The 19,413-nt window shown below is 44.8% G+C and overlaps 1 protein-coding gene across 7 annotated transcripts; it reads left to right on the plus strand.

Moving 5' to 3' along the window:
- The first annotated feature begins 890 nt into the window (after positions 1-890).
- Positions 891-17,614, plus strand: TMEM171 (transmembrane protein 171). 7 transcript variants are annotated; one of them, XR_014846713.1, is made up of 8 exons: positions 1,207-1,493; positions 2,316-2,493; positions 6,370-6,496; positions 6,935-7,628; positions 9,282-9,423; positions 11,623-11,743; positions 11,844-12,042; positions 17,291-17,426. XR_014846713.1 is itself a non-coding variant. In XM_085042089.1 (7 exons), the coding sequence occupies exons 5-7, from the start codon at positions 6,998-7,000 to the stop codon at positions 17,517-17,519; spliced, it is 1,002 nt and encodes a 333-aa protein (XP_084898215.1). In that variant the 5' UTR covers positions 891-1,022; positions 1,297-1,493; positions 2,316-2,493; positions 6,370-6,496; positions 6,935-6,997; the 3' UTR covers positions 17,520-17,614. The 7 variants fall into 7 exon arrangements, 5 of the variants coding, with proteins under 5 accessions (XP_084898215.1, XP_084898218.1, XP_084898216.1 ...); XM_085042089.1 differs by lacking the exons at positions 11,623-11,743; positions 11,844-12,042 and adding an exon at positions 891-1,022 and having other exon boundaries at positions 1,297-1,493; positions 17,291-17,614; XR_014846714.1 differs by lacking the exon at positions 11,844-12,042.
- Positions 17,615-19,413: the final 1,799 nt, after the last annotated feature.

Consider the following 19,413-nt stretch of genomic DNA (forward strand, 5'->3'; position numbering starts at 1 on the left):
AATCCAACTATGTCCCTGTCAAACAAGATTTTAATCACTCTCTTTCCCTCCTGCCATCTATTTTCCAGGCATCACTCCATCTCTGTTCTGGCTCATCTTGTTTTGACTCACATAAACCCAAGCTGGTTCTCTCACACCTCACTGGCTACCAGGCTGCTGCCAACCAGCTGGGCAAACTTTCATCACGTTGTCATTCAGGTCCTACCACTGCTACAGCACTTACAAATGGTCCAACTTGATCTTCCTTCCCTGGCTCCTTGTCCACTCACACAGCCGCTTCTTGCCCCTCACAGTTCTCTCGTCTCAGCCACCAAAGCCAGCTTCTTCCTCCACACTGCCTGTACCTGGCAAGACAGGATCTTCTCCCATTTCCAGCAGCTAAAGCGGCTCACTGCGGAAGGAAATCCGTCGCTTTTGGGCTCAGCCTGTCTTTAAGCTGCCTAACAAGTTGCCAAGCGTGTGGGGAAAGGCAAGCGTTGTTAAGGCTAAAGCGACCACAGCACAAAGGGCTCCTGAAACAGAGCCTGGATCGAGTAATGCCAAGGGTGTGGGTGCAATCCCCGTATGGCCCATTCACTAAAGAGCTACACGCGATGATCCACGCGGGTCCCTTTCATCTCAGAATGCTCTGTGAAATGGGAGACGTGGCATCGGCACCCTAACAGCTCGGCTGCCTCACCTCGAAGCCACAGGTATTTCAGGGGCACATTAGCCCTTGGCCACGCACACAGGACTCCAGAGCTGCGTGCCACAGCCGCGACCTGCGAGCTGCACCTCGGGCCACCGGCGGGACGCCTCCTTGCCGGGCAGCACCGCGCCGGGGCCGCTCGGAGCCGCGGGCAGGCCCGGCCGGGGCCTCCGCCGGGCGGGGCGCTGGGCACCGGGGGCGGTGCCGCCGCGCCCGCTCTCCCCCGGGGCGGCTCAGCCCGGCTGGGCCCGGCCCTGCCCTGCCCCGCGCCGCCGGCCGCAGGTGCTTAAATAGCGGAGCCTGCCGTGCTGCCCGTGCTGCGCGCCGCCGCCAGGTACGGAGCTGCTGCTCGGAGCCCTTCGCCGGCCCCTTTCTCGCCCGGGGCGGCTGCCGGGCCCTGCGGCTGTGCCGCCATGGCGGGGCGGTGGCAGACGGCGCCCGGGCGGGGGTCGGGGGCGGCCCGGGACTGCGGCGGGAGGGGTGCGGCCAGGGCGGGCGCGCTGCTCGTCCTCCGGCCGCCCCGGGCCAGAAAGGGCCTCCGCGGGCGGGCGGGTCGCGCCGCGTCTCCCTGCAGCCGCCGCCATTCCCGTGTTCTCCCTCTTCTCCAGGGTGTGTGGTGATTTTCCGGGGAGTAAGTGTCCTGTCTGCTCCCTGGAGAGTCCGCCGCTCCCCACACCGCTTCCCCGCCGTGACCTCTGCGCTGTCCCTGAGGGAGGATGAGATATCTTTGAAGTGGCTTCCGCAGTTATCGTGGCATGCAGCGCTCTCGTGGCTGATGGTGGCTTACGGCTGGTGAAAGGCGCAGGTGAGGAGGCTCAGGTGGTGCTCCCTCGCGGAAGGGTGGTGGAGAGGTTGCCCTGCATCGCTCCGTGTTCTGGCGTGATGCATGGCAGCTTCTGGGTCCATCCTGAAGACCTTGTTGTAACTTAGGAGACTAACTGACTTAGAATAGAGCGTGCCTGATGGGCTGCTGCGTGAGGAGAGGGGTACCATGGAATGCTTCTTTTCCTAGATTGACTAGAGCTTAATTGCTTGTCCATTAATTTTTCTGGCTAAATGCCTCAATCTAGCCTCAGGAAACTGAGACAGGATTGTTTTAGGTCGCTTTCGGAGCCCTTCATCTCCCCAGTTGTCACCACGGTCTGTGCTGTGGTCAAAGATCTGTAAGTCTTTTTGTCTTATGCTATTTGCTGCTTTGAGGTACATCAGCCCCCTGGCGCAGACCTTCCTGTGAGTTACCAGAAATTGATCTGTCATGTGTTACCTGTTTGAAAAAAATTAGCTCTGGCATTAGCTGTATCTGTCTGCTTTCACCCAGGTCTCCTTGCAAGTACTCCAGAAGATAGGAGCAGCTTTGCCACAGCTCTTGTGTGCCACTAGTGTGTCATGTAAAAAGCATCCCACCAACAAGCATGGGACCCTTCTGAGCTCAGATTTGAATCTAGGTGCTGTCCTAGTTGCCTGCGTGGCATCCAGTCAATGGGTTACCAAGCTTTCCTTTGCAAGTTCCTGGCTGTTCAAACTTTTGGGGCCCCCCTGTCCAACTGTGGTGTCAGTATTCTTCCTGGTGAAGTGAGTGAGGAACATTTGTGGACCATGTCTTACTGTAGCTTCTTTTCTCTTGTAGCCCACAGGGACGTGAATTGGCAGCTTTGCAGAATGTGGTTCTGTCTGGCACAGTGAGAATCCCTGACAGTGCTGATTTGTGGTGAGGAAGATCCCTGGTGCACATGTGTCTGGAGACTGGCGGGATTCACCCCACTTCTGGAATTTCCTACTGCAGTTGCTTCCCAGCACTTCTCCAGGTGGCTCTTTCCCTGTGTGCAATGATCATAAACAACACCACAGCATTACCCTGCCTATACTGTGAGCTGAAACAGTAATTTTGTCAGCCCATATGGGCAGAGTTCCTCTGGCATCCACTCCCAGCTTAGGAGTCTTCACGAATGCTGTCTTAATCTTGACATCTTTTAGGATATCAGAGTCTTACGTTCTGTGAGATAAGAGCACTGTCAATCACTAATTAGTGACTGCATACATAAGAGATCACATAAGAGATCAAATTGCATGTATATGGCATCTCAGAACTTGTTACTGCTTGTGGTCTTGTTTCTTAAAAGTAGGAAATGGAAAGAACATACTCTTGGGCATTTCCCCCTAGCTCTTCAAATATGTGGTTAAAAACACTATGGGGAGGGAAGTGTTTGGGGGTGAAGGTTGTACATTACAATTTAGCTTAACCAGCAGTACTCACGGATGTGTTAAGTTAAGAGTCCAGTCCAGCAGGAAACTGGGATTTAATGAAGATCAGAAAATGGTGTGGGTATGGAGGCAGATATGAACAAAGAAGGAAATTAGACAATAGGGAGTCATTCATGTTTTGGTATGGAGGTTAAACTGAATGAAGTTGAGAGGATTTTTCCTTACAGGTAGCTTGACCTGTAAGGAGTTGTGGTTTAATTTGAAAAAATAATCGCACAATGGCATTGGCAACCTCCCAGTAGCAGTTCAAAATCTGGAAACATAGGTGAAAAAATGGAAAAATTGAAGTCCTTAAAAAGGATGGCTTATAAATTCTAACGGGATTTCCATTGTGGACTACAACTGACAGAGTATGATAGTTTTTGAAATAACACAGACTAGACTTGAAACTTCTGCATGAAATTATTTGTGTGCTTTTGCAAGTGAAAAGAGGGGAATGGTACCTACTCTGGGAAGGATAAAACAGGAGGATAGCAGTGTTTTAATTCTTCCAATGCTCTTCTTTTCTTTTAATTCTGTTTCTGAATTTGTAATGTCTGCATGAAGATATCAAATTTCATATGAGTGAGGGGGAATAAATTTATAGCCCTGCTGTTTGCAGTGGAAATCTTGGAAAATATGAATTCTGAAAGCTCAAGAAGAATTGTAGTAGAAGTATTCTAAATTGTTTGAGTTGTTCATAATAGGAAAGTTGTAATACAAGTGTTACACAGAAAAATTACAAGAAATTGTGAAGTTGTTTCCTTTTCCATATACCTGGCAGGAGCCTGATTTATAAAAAGGTAAAGCACTATATCATTTAGGTTAAGCTTATAACCAGACTTCCTTTACAAGCTATGTTTCCAATTCCCTCTTCCCCTCATACTTAATGGCCTCTGCACTACTGGATTATGTTCTAGTGGTTTCTGACCTGTTATTTCCATGTCTGCTTTCAGACATGAGTTTCATATGAAGGGAAAATTCCTTTACATCAATATGCTGTGGAGATACCAAATCTAGTGGAAATATTTCAAGCACATAGACAATATAAAGCTTGCTTCTTTGTTAAAATACTTATTCTTGAAACACAGGAAATAAATTTCATCTTTCATTGGTTTTTCTATTAAAATTTCGTGGTAGTGTAAATGGAAGTTACTCCTCCCTTGGATTTTGCATCATAAAATCTATGGCTTTCATCTTCAAAGCCACAACAAACTGTTTTGAATGTTCCTTCTTTTGTGGCCTGAAAGAATGAAGGAAATATGGACATGCTTAATTTCCAACGTGTGTTCCAGCTTAATGTCATAACAACAAGATTGGTAGAAGAGAAGCAGTCATGGTGTTGGAGTAATGAGGACAAATCTCTGCATTTTTCTTTGTAAGGGATATACATTTGAGTTCCCTTTTTTTTTTTGCATTCGCATTATTTATTTTGTGCTAATTTGCTTGTGTTTAAGTTCATGTTTTCTTCCCTAGAGGGAACTGCAGAGAAAGGATTCAGAGTTCTCTCTAAGTATGGTTTTTTGCTGTTACAGTGGTTCATGTGCCTCAGCAGAATATCTCAAGACAGTGGTGTCTGAAACTAGGCTTTGCTAGGATGTGTTTATTTACGTGTGTGTGTGTGTGGGTGGGTGGTTCAGAGGACTTTTACTCAGCTTTGTACATTTATTGGTAGGTCAGGAAACCTGAGCCAGTTTGGATAGTTTATGAGAATGGGACATATGCAGTTATCAGAAAGAATTTTATTATTTAGCAAAGACCACTGAAATCAAAGAAGTGACCAGCTCAATCAATTTTTTTCTGCTCAGAAGTAGAGCCTTCAGACTGACTTCACCTCATGCAGTATTGAAAGTGTACTGAGCTAAAGGTCACCAGTTTGAAATCAATCAGGGTATTTTTAATTTTTTTTTTTTTTTTTGGTGATACACTGTCTCATCTTTAGTGCTCTTTATAACTTTTTTTTCCCCAACATGAATCTGACTCTTCTACCACGGGACCCATGGTAGGGGGTTCTTAAACTAGTCGTAGTGGAGGGTTAGAATGAATTCAAAACACTGAAGAAACACTTAGCAGATGTAATTTACAAGTTAACTCCTCTCAGTAATGCAATGCATTAAGGGGAGGTCCCTCAGTTTTGCTTTTGGAGATTGCCAGCTAGGAGACTTTGTTGCTTCCTGCAGTGGCCTTCTTGCCGTGTTGCTGTGCCTCTCAGATCTTATGCTTATTGTGCCTTTCACCTGCATGATGCACTCTGCTTTCTCCTATGTTCTTGGAGGGCCTGGTTTGATGTTCAGCAGTCAAGAATGTAATAACTTCATAATTCATGTGTTTGCTCAGCCTGTCCTTTAATTGGGTTCTACTCTTAGAATTGGCTAAGTAGTGACTCAGTAGATTGCCTTGCATTGCAGATAAATAATTAGGTGTTTGAGTGACTAGTAGGTTCTGTGTTTGTGTTGTTTTCATCGTGATGGGGCACAGCAGTTACTGGGGAGTGACACAAACCTTGTTGTGACAGACACATGTTCAACAGTTTGCTTCCAGAAATCACATAATACCTTGTTTATCTTGAGGAATAAGTGTACCTGAGGCATATGTAAGGAGGATCCAATCTAACTTGATGTTTGACTGTAGCTTCCAGTCATCTGAATTAGTAACAGGGCAGTAGAAGTTGGTAGAGAAAAGGCTGAAGGTTAGGCTAAGGCTAAGAAACTTAGCAGTAACTAAGCTGATTCCCTGCTTCCATCTGTGACAAGCTCCACCAGTCCCTATATCTCCCAAGACACAGATGAAACTGTCGTGGGAGACTGCTGATGAGGGGAAGAGGGCAGTGTCAAAACGCTGCGGCACAAGCATGTCTAAGTACTTCCTACACTTGGTAGGGCATGGCTTTCTCATGGTCTGTCCATGAGGCTTGTTGTTTTCCATAGTCTGAACTTTTGACAGATGTTAGCCAAGATCTTCATGATTGCTAGTCACCATGGAGTGTGCTACTGGTGTCCATCTGAGCTCTGTAGGCCAGAGTATCAGAGTAGCAGAAATTTCCTTGTTGGTAACAGCAGAGTTTGTTCTTTTTTCACTAGAGCTCACTGGCTGGAACTCTGTCCTAACTTTCAGTCTTCCTTTGCCCCAGTATATCCACATTCAGCAGATTTGTTATCCATACTACCATATGGGCTGTTACTGGCCTCAACACTGTTTTCTGTTTTCTTCTGTTTTACTTCTGAATCTAGAGTCTTGTGGGCTCAGAAGCCTTCTGAGAGCCACCTTCGTTAATTTCTTTTAAAAGATCTTTGGAGCACAGGCAAAGTATTCAGAGGTAGGGGAAATTGAAAGGAAAAGTAGGAGCACTAGGCTTACCAGCTGTAACTGTGGAATCAATAAGGCTTGAACTGGTCTTTAAAATGGCTTTTTTATTTTCTTTTTTTGGTTTGTCATTTCAGAACAGAACCAAAAATCATCTCAGTACTTGATTTTGCAGCAGCGTAGGACAGGAAGCTCATTTAAAGAGAAGCAGAAAGGTCTTTGCTGCCTGTGGAAAGAGAAGCAAGATTTGTATGCTTTGAGAAGGTAAGTAATACCTTCATTGCTCATTTGCATTAGGGTACTATCTCTCACAAGCTGTCACTTTCTGCAGTTCACCACAGAAATTTCCTGTAGCATTCTCTTTTCAAGGGGAAAGCTAACCTGTCCTTGTTCTAAATATTTAGCCTTTGAAAATAATGTCCCCATAATCATAAGACTGTTTCTCTAAATAAACTATTTAGCTGTGCAACAGCAATTACAGTTGGTTTAAGTCAAACTGTAAAGTAAACTCTGTCTTTTCATCATCATTTAACATCAGTAAACTTGATTAGGCCCTGTAATCCACAGTGGAGGTACAGCAAACAGAAAATACAGCAGAATATACAGTAAAGACAGTAGCAAATTTGAAAGTAAGAAATAAAATGTAGCTATTCTTGCTGGGTCTTTTTTCTTCATCTAGTTTGTGTATTTTCATGTTTGCAGATTTACTGTAGTTTGCTGCCATTTAATGCTAACAACTCATCTGCTTGAGGAGATTCTGTTGTAATGTATCCAGTGGCTGTTCCTGCACCAGGAGGTGAAGGAAATAATGGACAACATGGAAAACTTATTTTTTTCCTTTTTGTTTTTGGAGCTGTGTTGCTCTGTGCTGGATTCCTTCTTTCAGTCTTTATTCTTCAGTCGTGTCCATCTGGAAACTTCACTGACTGTAACGAGGTCCTTAAGGCTGCTGGGCCAGTGCTGGCTGTAACAGGACTGGTTTGTGTTTTACTGGCACGATCAAGGGCCAGGATGTATATAAGACAAAGACAATTGCAAAATGAGCAGGTGTACAGCCTTGTTTTTTGTCGTGGGAACTGTCAGTTTGCCCAGTTTCTCATATTTGGATTCCTGTTTTTAACTAGTGGAATGCTAATTAGCATCCTGGGCATTTGGGTTCCTGGTTGCAGCCCTGGCTGGCATACCATACAGCTCAACCACACTGGCAATTCTGACTTGGACCTCCAGGGCTGTGGATTCCTGTCACTTCAAATCATGGGACCTTTGATTGTGCTCACTGGGTTGTGTTTCTTCGTGATAGCTCATGTTAAAAAGAAGCAAAACTTAAATCTCAACCAAGAATCCTGTGAAAGTGAAGAACATCCTCAGAGTCCTGAATCTTTTCAGGTTACAGTAGGTGGGTAAAAAACTTTGAAACTTTACGCTGGGAATTAGTAGGGGTTTTTTTCCCACCAATAATTTACCTCTGGATATTACTTATTTGAGCTCCAAGCATGTCAGTTCTGGAATGTCAAGAGAGCCAAAACAGAATAGTGTTGCTTTGTCTCATATGCTTTCTGTGTGGTCAGTTCAGTTACCTTTCTCACAAAGGCATAAGAAGAAAGCTTTGACTGTGCAAAGCAACATAATCTGACACAAATGAGTCCAACACCAATTCTGTTCTCAAACAGTGTAAGTGACACTTCAGATCACAGGTCTAAAGACTTCCCTGACTATATTTAAGATTTATTTTAGCCTTGAGCTCTGACTCCTTAAACAGAAGAATCTAATTCTTAACCAGTGTATTGTGTTTTTTAAATTGTGGCCACATCCTCAATCGGTCAGAGATATAATTAATAGATGCCTCTGTTAATCAGACAGTATTTGAGCAAATGTGGTGTGTCAGCAGGGCATAACACCCTGCATATAGTCCTGGTTTTAATGCCCATTGAATACATTGCGTGCATAGGTTGCTCTGATAACTCTGATTATCCTGATAAATTCTTTGGTGAATGAGTCAGTCATAGTATTGTTTGACTGCCATCTGACTGACTGGATTTGAAATTCATTATGAGATTCACTCCAGTGGATAGACCTGGTAACACTCAGAAGGGTTTCAAGTCAATTTTGCAGCCACTGGGATAAGTCAATGGGGGGGGAATTCAGATGGTCTTTAAAGGCAAGGAACTTTTATAGTTCTAGACTTTCAGGAAAAGTAAAACTGAGAGGCTGAAGATTGAGCTCTGGTTGGCATAGTGTTGTTCTGGAACAGTTTCTGGCTTAGCTAGAAAATGGCCCTCACCTCACAATTCAACCACTTTGCTGTTCTCTGAGCTGTCCCAGCAATTACAAAGGAAGAAGAGGTGGCAGGCAGGTACGAATGTGTATGTAAATTAAGCCAGCTCACTAAATGATGCAAACTCTCTGTTAAAAAAAAAAAAGTTTTAAACTCTTCAGTTACAAAGTGGAAATTGTCAGGTTTTCTGCTGCTCAATACACTGAAGTAGTGAACTGTGTATCAATAGTTGTGGTTAGTGTGCCTTGAACTACAAGTACCTTAGTGGGAAAACTGTCAGGGCACACAAAATCAGTCCTCAGAACCATTAATGACTTCAATTATAGCATTGCAATACATAAAGAGAAACTTAGAATGACCTATTTTAGGTATGGGAGGGAAATGGAATACCTTCCTACCCTTAATATGATCCAACAGTAACCATGTGTTTTGCACTTCCACTTTTTTTAGACAGCCAACCATGTTTGTGTCTCTTAGGTAGATAGAGCACTCCCGCTCCCCAGCTGTATTGTCTAAATTAAATCCTTCATTAATAAATACGTTGTATCCTTATTTTGAGATTATATAGGTTTTTAGTGTACATCCAACCTACTCTAACAGCCCAGAATGTAACAATTCTGTGTGTGGGATCATTGCATTTTATCTTAAAAGCTAGGCAAGTAAAAATTCTAGTATACTAGAATTGTGTATGTTAGTATGTGTTATATATGTTAGTATATCCACAGATGCTCAGTTTTTTTCGGAGTATTAATTGGTGGTTTTTTTTCCCCCTAGGTGATGCTGTGATGGTTTTTCCACCCCCACCACCTCCTTATTTTGATGACCCTATGTCACCAACTGTGGCACATTGTCTTATATCAAGTGTTTTGTCTACAAGTGAAAATCCTCCACCATACCACTCACTCTTCAGTGATGGGTAAGACTATGTTCATATCTGACTTTAGAAATCTGGGCTGTTTCTTTAGGAATCCAAGACCACATGTAATCACTGTAACTTTACTACTAGGCATGACAAAGTTTTCTAGGGCATAATTCAACTTATTTCAGATACTTGAATTGGCATTAAAATGTTGTAGTATACTAGGGGAACTATGAACTGCAGGGCGTCCTTTGAGGATTGAATTATTGTTACGACTGGAAAGGGCTTCTGAAGAGAAAACAGTCTTAAATCAGTGGCCCTTAGTAGATTTCTTCCACAGATTCTCCAAGAGAAGGTGCCCTGACAGCAGTGCAATAGGGATATGATATCCATATTACCAGATTTTAGGAGCCTCTGTAGAACCAGAGCAGCAAGAATTTTATGACACCTACCCGCAGACCCTGGGAATGTCGCTTGATCTGTCAATGTGTTCAGTTCTCCTGTGTCCCTTATCTCTGCCTTGAGGAAGTGAGACCTGCTGTGCTGGTCTGCCTTGTTCCTACTGTGGCCATGTGTTGAGACTGAAGGATACCTTGATATCTCAGGAGGCTGCAGAGTGCTGCTAAGGGACTTAGAGTTTCATCTCAAGACGTACCTTATCCTTGCAGACATTCCTTACATACGTGGATTATAATTGAATTGGCTGATCAGGGAGCAGGAGCTGCCAACTTATCAAAGACTTGCCTGTGCCACAAGAACTTGCAGGGTTGTTTATTCCCTGTGGGTTACCACCACTGGGCTGCTAACTTGAGGGTGAAAGAGGTCACTCTAAGGGCCACATACAGGAAGTCAAGAAGTCAGATCTAGATCTGGCCAGAAGAGCTAGGTGTCACATGTGTAGAATCCCAAACTTATTTTCAGGCCCTTAATGATTTAGAATTGACTTGACTTAATATCTTTAGGATGGTCATACATAAGCTTGGGTTTGAGCTAGAGTTAGTAGGTTATGTGGGACTGTTGTTTGATGACTTTAATTCATGTGACTGTATGTGCAACATTGTGTCACTAAACATGGGAAAATAAACTCTCCAATCAATTTGTTACAAAGCCAACATTAGTTTATGAGCAGGGCTGGAGGCATGGGGAATTCTCCTCAAAGCATGTATGCTCAGTAACCTAACAGACTGGGTTATATTCCTGAAACTAATGCATATTAATCACATTTCCTGAATACATGCATACATGCTAATTATTTACACTGACTTGTTTGGATATGGTTCCAGATCTTCTGATGAATCTTTTCTGCTTGAAAGTACCTCAAATATGTCATCAGGTCATAACGTACTTCTCTGATTCTTTGCTATGACATACAATCCTTGTTCTCAAAACTCAAATATCAGATACTACATATTAATCACCGATATAAGGAAGCATTAGCTGGAACAAAGCTTATTAGTCATATATGTAGAGAATTAACACAAGGCCACATTAACCTCTGATATTTCTAAAAAGCACTGTATGGGACAAAACTAAGCATTAACTATGAATATAGGCATAATACACTATTATGCTAAAGTTAAAAGAATTTTCCAACATCTTCCCCTACTGCTGCCTGGATGACTTCTTACAGAAATATAGCCTGTTTGGTAGCAGTTGGACATGCCATCACTGCCCTTGGATGATGAGTGTCTGGAAAGTTGTCTAGCAGGAAAGGACCTGGTATGCCCAGGTGGCCAAGGCAGCCAATTGCATCCGGGCTTATATCAGCAGCGGTGTGGCCAGCAGGAGCTGAGCAGAGATTGTCCTCCTGTAGTTGGCACTGGTGAAGCTGCACCTCAAATCCTCTGTTCACGGGGAGAGGGACAATAACAGGCTTGTTCCTGGCAAGCTCTGGGATGGGAGGCGAAGATTAGATGGACAAGGTGCTTGCAAGGGTCCTCTGGCATTGACTCTGAAGTGTGTTTGCCACACTGGAGCACAGTCTTATGGAGCTGAGCCAAAGGCTCCTAGGGTAACAGAAGTGAAGAGGGAAACACCAGAGAATTATCTAGAAGGAATTAAGGGATGTTCCTCTAGGAAGGCAACACGGCCAGCATCTCAGCTGAGGTGCCTTTACACCAATGCACTCAGCATTGACAACAAACAATTGGAACAATTGGAAACCACTGTGCTGCTGGAAAGCTATGACCTTGTTGCCAGTCCTGAAACTTGGTGGCATGAATCTTGTTTCTGGTGTGTGACTTTTAATGGCTACAGGCTGTTCAGAAGAGACAGAGAAGGAAGAAGAGGCAGAGGGGTTGCTCTTTACATCTAGAGGTGGGTTGAATGTGAAGAGCTGTATCTGAAGAATACCCATGAGCAGGTGGAAAGCCTGTAGGTAAGTCAGAGACCAAGGCAGCAAAGGGAACCTTGGTGGTTGGGGTTTGCTACAGCTGCCTGGCCAAGGGGAACCTGTTCACAGAACCTTCCTGCTCCAGCCACAGGAAGCATTACCCCCACAGGGTCTTGTCCTGCTGGGGGAACCCAACCACCCCAGCAGGTGTTGGGAAAGTAGCTCAGAGAGCTGGAAGCAATCCAGGAGACTCCTAGATTGTGTGGAGGATAACTTTGTGGCCCAGGTGATAGACAGCCCTGCCAGAGGGAAGATGTTACTGGATCTGTTGGTCACCAGTGCAGGTGAGCTCACTGGGACATCAAGATTGGAGGCAGCCTGGGCTGCAGGGATCATGCATTGGTGGAGTGAGCAGTTCTGAGGGGGTCAGGTAAGGAATGAAAGTCAGGCTCTTGAACTTTAGGGAAGCAGACTTCCAGCTCTTTGGGAACATGGTCAGTGGGATCCCCTGACAGGGGATCCCCTGTCCTCAGGGACAAGGGACTAGAAGAGAGCTGGCAGATCTTTAAGGAAGTTTTTCATAGAGTGCAAGAGGTGGCAATCCACAAGAGCAAGGAATCAGACAAGGGAAGCAAGAAACAGGCGTGGCTGAGTAGGAATGTGCTTGTGAAAATAAAGGGAAAGAAGCAAATGCAGAGGCAGTGGAAACAAGGACAGGTGACCTAGGAAGAGTTTAGAGATGAAGCACAGTTGTGTAGGGAGGGGGTGAGGAAGGCCAAGGCAGCCAGACTGGGACTGAAGCTGGCAAGGGACACAAAGAATAACGGGAAGGGCTTTTACAGGTACATTAACCAGAAAAGGGAAGGTCAAAGAAGGGATACCCCCTGATAATGTTGGAAAAGTGGTGACAATGGATGAGAAGGCTGAGTATATAGTAATATAAAAATACTCAACAATTTTTGGCCTCTGTCTTGAATGACAACCTCTGTTCCCACTCAAGGTTGCATGGACAGCAAGCAGGATGGGGGCTGGGGGAGCAAAGTCCTTCCCACTGTAAGAGAAGATCAGGTTCATGGCTGTCTGAGGAACTGCAATGTACATGAGTCTGTGGGACCCTATGAGATGCATCCTAGAGTCCTCAGGGATTTGTCAGTAGATGTAGTCAGTAAATGTCAGTCAGATGTTGTTGCCAAGCCACGCTCCATGATATTTGAAAGTCATTGCAATCAAGGCAAGTCCCAGGTGACTGGAAAAAGGGGAGAGCATTGTACCAACATTTAAGAAGGTTAGAGAGGAGAGCCCTGAGAAATACCGATCTGTCAGTCTCGCCTCTGCCTGGAAAGATCATGGAACAGATGCTCCTAGAGCTGTGCATATGTAGGACAGGGAGGTGATTCTGGAAAGCCAGGACAGCAGCACCAAGGGCAGGTCTCACCTGACCAGCCCAGTGACCTTCTGTGGTGGGGTGACTGCAGCAGTGGGTAAGGGAAGGGCTACAGATGTAATTTATCTGTAAAGCTTTTGGCACAGTCCCCCACAACATCTTTCTCTCTGGATTGGAGAGATGGATTATATTGGTGGACTGTTTGGTGGATGAGGAACTGGTTTGACAGTCACATCCAGAGCTCATAGTGGTCAATGGCTCAGTCCCAATGGACATCAGTGACAAGTGGTGTCCCTCAGGGGTCTGTATTCGGAGCAGTGTTATTCAATATCTTCACTAATGACATAGATGAATGGATTTGCAGATGACACCAAGCTGAATGGTGCAGTTGACAGAGTTGAAGGATGGGATGCCATCCAGAGGGACCTGGACAAACTCAAGAGGTGGGTCTCTGGGAATTTCCTGTGTTTTAACAAGACCAAGTGCTGGTGCTGCACCTGGTCAGGACAGCTCCCAGTACCAGCACAGGCTGGGGATGAACAGATCAGAACAGCTCTGCCAAGAAGGACTTGGGGGTGCTGGTGGATGAGAGGCTGGACATGACCCAGCCATGTGCACTCACAGCCCAGAAAGCCAAACGTGTCCTGGGCTGCATCCAAAGCAGTGTGAGCAGCAGAGCCAGGGAGGGGATTCTGCCCCTCTGCTCTGCTCTGCTCTACTCTGCTCTACTCTGCTCTGGTGAGACCCCACCTGCAGTGCTGTGTCCAGCTCTGGGGTCCCTGCACAGGAAGGACATGGACATGTTGGAGTGAGTCCAGAGGAGGCCAACAAGTTGATTATAGAGGTCTGGAGTACCTGTCCTGTGAGGAAAGGCTGGGGGAATTGGGTTTCTTCAGCTTGGAAAAGAGAAGGCTTCAGGGTGAACTAATTGCAGGCTTCCAGTACCTGAAGGGAGCTTACAAGAAAGACAGGGCCTTTTTCACAAGAGCACTTGGGAGGAAGGGGGGTTGGTTTCAAATAAATTTTGAAAGAAACTTTATATTAGATATTAGAAAGAATTTCTTTACTGTGAGAGTAGAACAGGTTGCCCAGAGAAGTTGTGGATGTCACTTCCGTAGAAGTGTTTTAAGGCGAGATTGAATGGGGCTCTGAGCAACCTGATCTAGTGAAAGATGTCCCAGTCCAAGGCATGGGAGGTTGAAACTAGATTATTTTTAACATCCCTTCCAACTCAGGCTATTCAGTGGTTCAGTTTTAGGCCCCCCATGATGAGAAACACAATGAGATTCTGGAGCATGATGGAAGAAGAGCAGCAAAGCTGGTGAAGGGTCTGAAGCACAAGTCCTCTGAGGAATGGCTGAGGAAGCTGGAGCTTTTCAGTCTGGAGAAAGGGAGGCTTGAGGGAGACGTTATTGTTCTTTTTGCTGGAAAGGAGGTTGTGGCAAGGTGGGGGTTGGTCTCTTCTAGAAGATGACAAGGGACTGGACAAGAGGAAATGGCCTTAAGCTGTGCCAGGGAAGGTTTATCTTAGCTATTAGGAATTTTTTTTTTTTTTTGTGGTAAGGTTTGTAAAGCATTGAAACAGCCTGCTCAAGAAACTGGTGGAATTGCCATTCCTGTAATTGTTGGAAAATCATGTGCATGTGGCTTAATGCCTGTCTGGATTTCTCTGTCTTGTGAACATATGTACAAAAAGAGGCAGTTTGTTGGGGATAAACTTGGGTGTCTAGTGGAGTGGATAAATCACCTTAGGTTTATATACAGAACCTAGAATGCCTGACCTCATGCTGTGATGTTCTTTGGCTGCGGGTGCTCTAGCTGTTGCCCTTCCATGCTTCCCAGAGTCCTCACAGAGACTGCTGAGCTGATACCACCTCTGGGTTTTTCACTCGATTCTGCTTTCTCATGGCTTGGCCCTTGCTGGCAGTCAGGCCATCTTGACTAGTGCAAATTTCTTCCTGAATGCTGTCATGGAAGGGAAGCAATGGCCTCATTGTTCTTAACAGTGCCATAGTTGAAGATCCCAAATGTGGCAGGGAATACGCTTCATATTTTGGTGGCTGCTGAGCAGAGGTGATTTGCCTCTTTGTTCCATTGCTCAGTGTTCTGTCAGCAAGCACTGTGTTGCAGCCTATGCTGGATGAGACACCTAGTAGTGAGCTGAGTCACAGTCAGATCCCAGAACTGCTCAGGTTTTTCCTGCAATTCTGTTACAAAATGCTGTTACATAGCACCTCAACATTTGTCTTGTAGTATTTCTCTCTCCTTTAAAAACACACCCTCACAGACCAGTAACAGCACTGAAGATGAGGTGACTGTGCCCTATATTCCTCCTTCTTATTCAGTATCGATTTGGGTGCAGATGTGTGTACAAAAGCAAGAGTTGGCCCTGGGAGTGAATCATGAGGGAGCAGGGAGTTCTTTCCTTTCCTTGGGAAGCAGCTCAAGCAGTATGCTGAGGGCCAACTCCATGGTGAGATGGGCAAGGTACCAGAACAATGTGGGTTCAACCAGTTTTGATCCAGCTGTGATGGTCAGAGGATGACAGTGAATACTTGGCTGCTTACCTTGAGTGTCACTGGGAACTTTGCAGTCTGGTCATGTCCAGTTGCTTGTGTTTCTCCAACTCTGAGTGGGAATGTGACTCCTTATGTCTGTCATGGGTTTCTGGAATGCCTAATCAAAATTTGATTGCCTTTCATGCAAGATCTCAGATGGATAAGGATAGTGCTTTTTTGTGATGCAGTTCTAAGTCATGCAACTGTCTTTCATAAGGGAAGGGGACAGTGTATGTGATGTACTACAAAAGGAAAGATACACGAAGAGCTAAGGATCAGAAGAAGATTTACTAAGATTGTGAAATAGCACAGGCAGAAGCAGCTAATACCCATAAGCCAGTGTCGTGGTTTGACTGGCCAAACACCAGGCACCTGACAACTGCTCACTTGCTCTTTCCTGCCACAGCTGGACCGAGCAGAGAAAAAAGTTTAACAGAGGGGGTCATAAGACAAAGTAAGGACTGTGAGGAAATACTCTGAGGGCAAAACAGGCTTGACTTAGAGGTACAAAGTGAGTTTATTACTAACAAAATCAGAGCAGGATAATGAGAAGTAAAACAAGCCCTTAAAACACTATTCTTCCCCCCCAACCCTTGCTCCTTCCCACCTACAGCACAGGGAGCAGGGCGTGGGGGGTTTGGTCAGCTCATCACTGAGATATTCTTCTGCTGCTCAGAGAGAGGAGTCCTTCCCCTGCTGCACCTGGGGTGCCTCCCATGGGAGACAGTTCTCCATGAACTTCTCCGGTGTGGTTACAATCTCACAAGCAGCAGTTCTCCCAAAACTGCTGCAACGTGAGTTCCTCCCATGGGCAGACAGTCCTCCCCAAACTGCTGTGGCATGAGTCCTTCATCCACGGGGTGCAGACCTCCAAGGACAGGCTGCTCCAGCTCGGAATCAGGGGCTCCCACTCTCCACTGAGTCTCCCACTGGAACACAGCCTCCTCTAGGCATCCACCTGCTCCAGCATGGGCAATTCCCCCCTGGGCTGCCAGTGGATCTCTGCATCCCCCATGGACCCCATGGGCTGCAGGGGCACAGCTGCTCCACCATGGTCTTCACCATGGCCTGCAGAGAAAACTCAGCTCTGGTGCCTGGAGCACCTCCTGCCCCTCCTTCTTCACTGACCTTGGTGTCTCCATGTTGTTTCCCTCACTTGTTCTCACCTCCTCTTCTCTGGCTAGGGAAAAAAACCGTGTACCCTTTGTTTTGATTTCTTCTTAAATATGTTATCACAGAGGCGTAACCAACATCTCTAATTGTCTCTTGGCTAGTGGCATGTCCATCTTCAGAGCTGTCAGGAATTTGCTCTGCTGGACATGTTGGAAGCTTCTGGCAGCTTCACAGAAAAGCCACCTCTGTGGCCCCCCGCTACCCAAAACCAGGCCAAGCAAAACCAACACAGCCAGGCTGTGACTGGTGATCTGAAAGGTTAGAATGAAGCTTGTTTCACCCTTCCCCTCTGAAATTACAGAATTTTCATGTGAGTCATAATGTAGCTCACAGAATGAAATCCTAATGCTTATGCAAGTTCTTTGCTTCAGGGATTTTAGGAAGTGTGTGCTTGCATGTATGTTTATGTAAATCAAATCAAATTTCACTCACTGTAGTTAAATGAATTATGCTAATACATAGTTTTGTGTTTTATAGAGCACAGCTTGCTGATGATGAAAGAACAGTTGCTGTTAGAGACTATGAGTCCATATATACAATTTCTGGAAGCAGCTCACCTTCAGATATTTTACCAATGCTCTACCTTTCCTCTGAATCACCACCAAAATATGAAGAAAAAGCATCAGTAACAAATAATGAATATTCGCCGTCTTCTTCCTCATCTTTTTCTTCTGTTTCCTTAGCCATGTCTGACACCAGCTCGTAAAGGACTGACAGTTCACTTAATTTTTATTTAAAATGTGTACAGAGATTTACAATTTTTGAATTTATTTACATTTTGTAATAAAAGCAATAATGTTGGCTGTGTCTAATTTTTCATGAGGAAGAATAAATAATGAACTCGGATTTCAAGAAATAATAGCTAATTCTGGGCCCCTGCTGAAGTAGTCTGAAGGGAGTTCACTGCAAGAACATTAAATGCTCACCTTGTTCTGTTACAACTTCAGTTTCTATTTATATGCTTCTTTTTATAATGAAGGCACTAAGTGGAAACCAACATTTTAGGTTATTTTAATTAAATCTGTTTGGAGCTTCAAAAAAAAGAAATAATTAGGAAGTGTTTTTATTTCTACTTTTGCATGACTTTTGTGGACAATACTTGTTTGCAAAGTTATTGCCTTTACAAGTACTTTGAGAGCGCTCGCAAATAGGAATGTTAAGATTCATACCAAAAATGCTGTGAAGAGCTTCAGTGGTTACCTTTTGGTCTGCCTGGTAACATACACTCCATAGCTTTATTTAGAATATCTCTGGTGCTTATGTAAGTATAATCCCTATGAAAATCAGTTTTAGCTGCAGTTAAGAGCCCAAAGGCAGCCCTGAGGATAGTTAATAGGCTAACAGTTTAACTGTGGTAATGACTGGTTTCAGAGGGATTATTCTGCTGTTTTATATCATCATTCATGGATTATACAAGGAGTGCTTATTGTGTGAGAGCGAGTGCCAAAAACAAATGGTACAAAATAATGGTATTGTCCAGGTGCAGACATTACTTGCAGCAAATGCAGGAGAGGCAGTTTCATGGAAATGTATGCAACAAATGTTTTTCAACTGACACAGCACTTGGCAGACGCTTCAGAAATACAACTCTTAGCTCATCCGTCACACTGCAACCCCAGGGTAGTGGTAGTGACCTGCCTTCAGGATGGAGGTTCTAGTTCTATTTTGTGTTTGTTTGCACCTGTTCCCAAACTGAAGGATTAGCTTGCAGTAGGTAAAGACAATTAGCAGGAACTCAGTTGCTGCTGATCTTTGACATTTTACAACTTGCTCCAAATGCTGTTTGAGAAAAACAGACCTGATTCTGTTCCCAGAAACAGAAGTGGCAGAGCTGCTCTTTGGGCTTGGTTTGTGGTGAGCTTGCCAGCATTAAAACTTCTTGCAAGAGTGATCTCTGTCTTGTTCAGCTGACTCTCTGAGCAGCTGTCTGCTTTGGGACCTCAGTTACACCTCAGCTTGTCATCTGCTGTGCTGAATTTGGCTGTAACAGAACTGAGATTCTATTTCATAGCCAGACCATGAATTCAAAACTTAAATTCCATCCTGTGCCCAGAGAAAGGTGATTGCCTTGTGTCACCTTTCTATGAATGTGGCTCTCATCTGCTTGATGCTGTAGAGAGATGTTCAGGACCTCCTGCATTTGCCATTTATTTCCAGTTCTGTGTTGTTCCCTCTGTCATGCTAAGGCAGCTCTTTGTGCAGCCACACAAAAACAAACCAGCCAGCAAGGGAGGTATATTGAGCCAGCGATAGAGCTGTGGGGCTTATGCACACAGAGTAATGAGGAAACACGGCACAGAGGGGGATTTAGTATGTGGGAGCTGATTAAACTGGCATGACTCAGCTGTGGAAAATGTCTGTATGAAGAGGGGAATCCACAAAAGCCAGTAGACATTTTGTCCTCTTTTCTCACAAACATTTTTTACATAGCGAATTTTCAAAGATGTTGCTCCTTGTATGCCATCTGCAATACAAGCTATGGTTTGCTGTCTTTGTGATTATTTGTTTTAGCTTTTGCTTCTGCTGTTTAAACACTGAGTTCCACTGCTGTGCATGATTCATGCATACAGAGCCTTGAACATGTCTCAGGATCCTGTTTC

Source organism: Lichenostomus cassidix, chromosome Z (genome assembly GCF_008360975.1).
Source record: "Lichenostomus cassidix isolate B80296 chromosome Z, HeHo_3.0, whole genome shotgun sequence".
Classification (NCBI taxonomy): Eukaryota; Metazoa; Chordata; class Aves; order Passeriformes; family Meliphagidae; genus Lichenostomus; species Lichenostomus cassidix.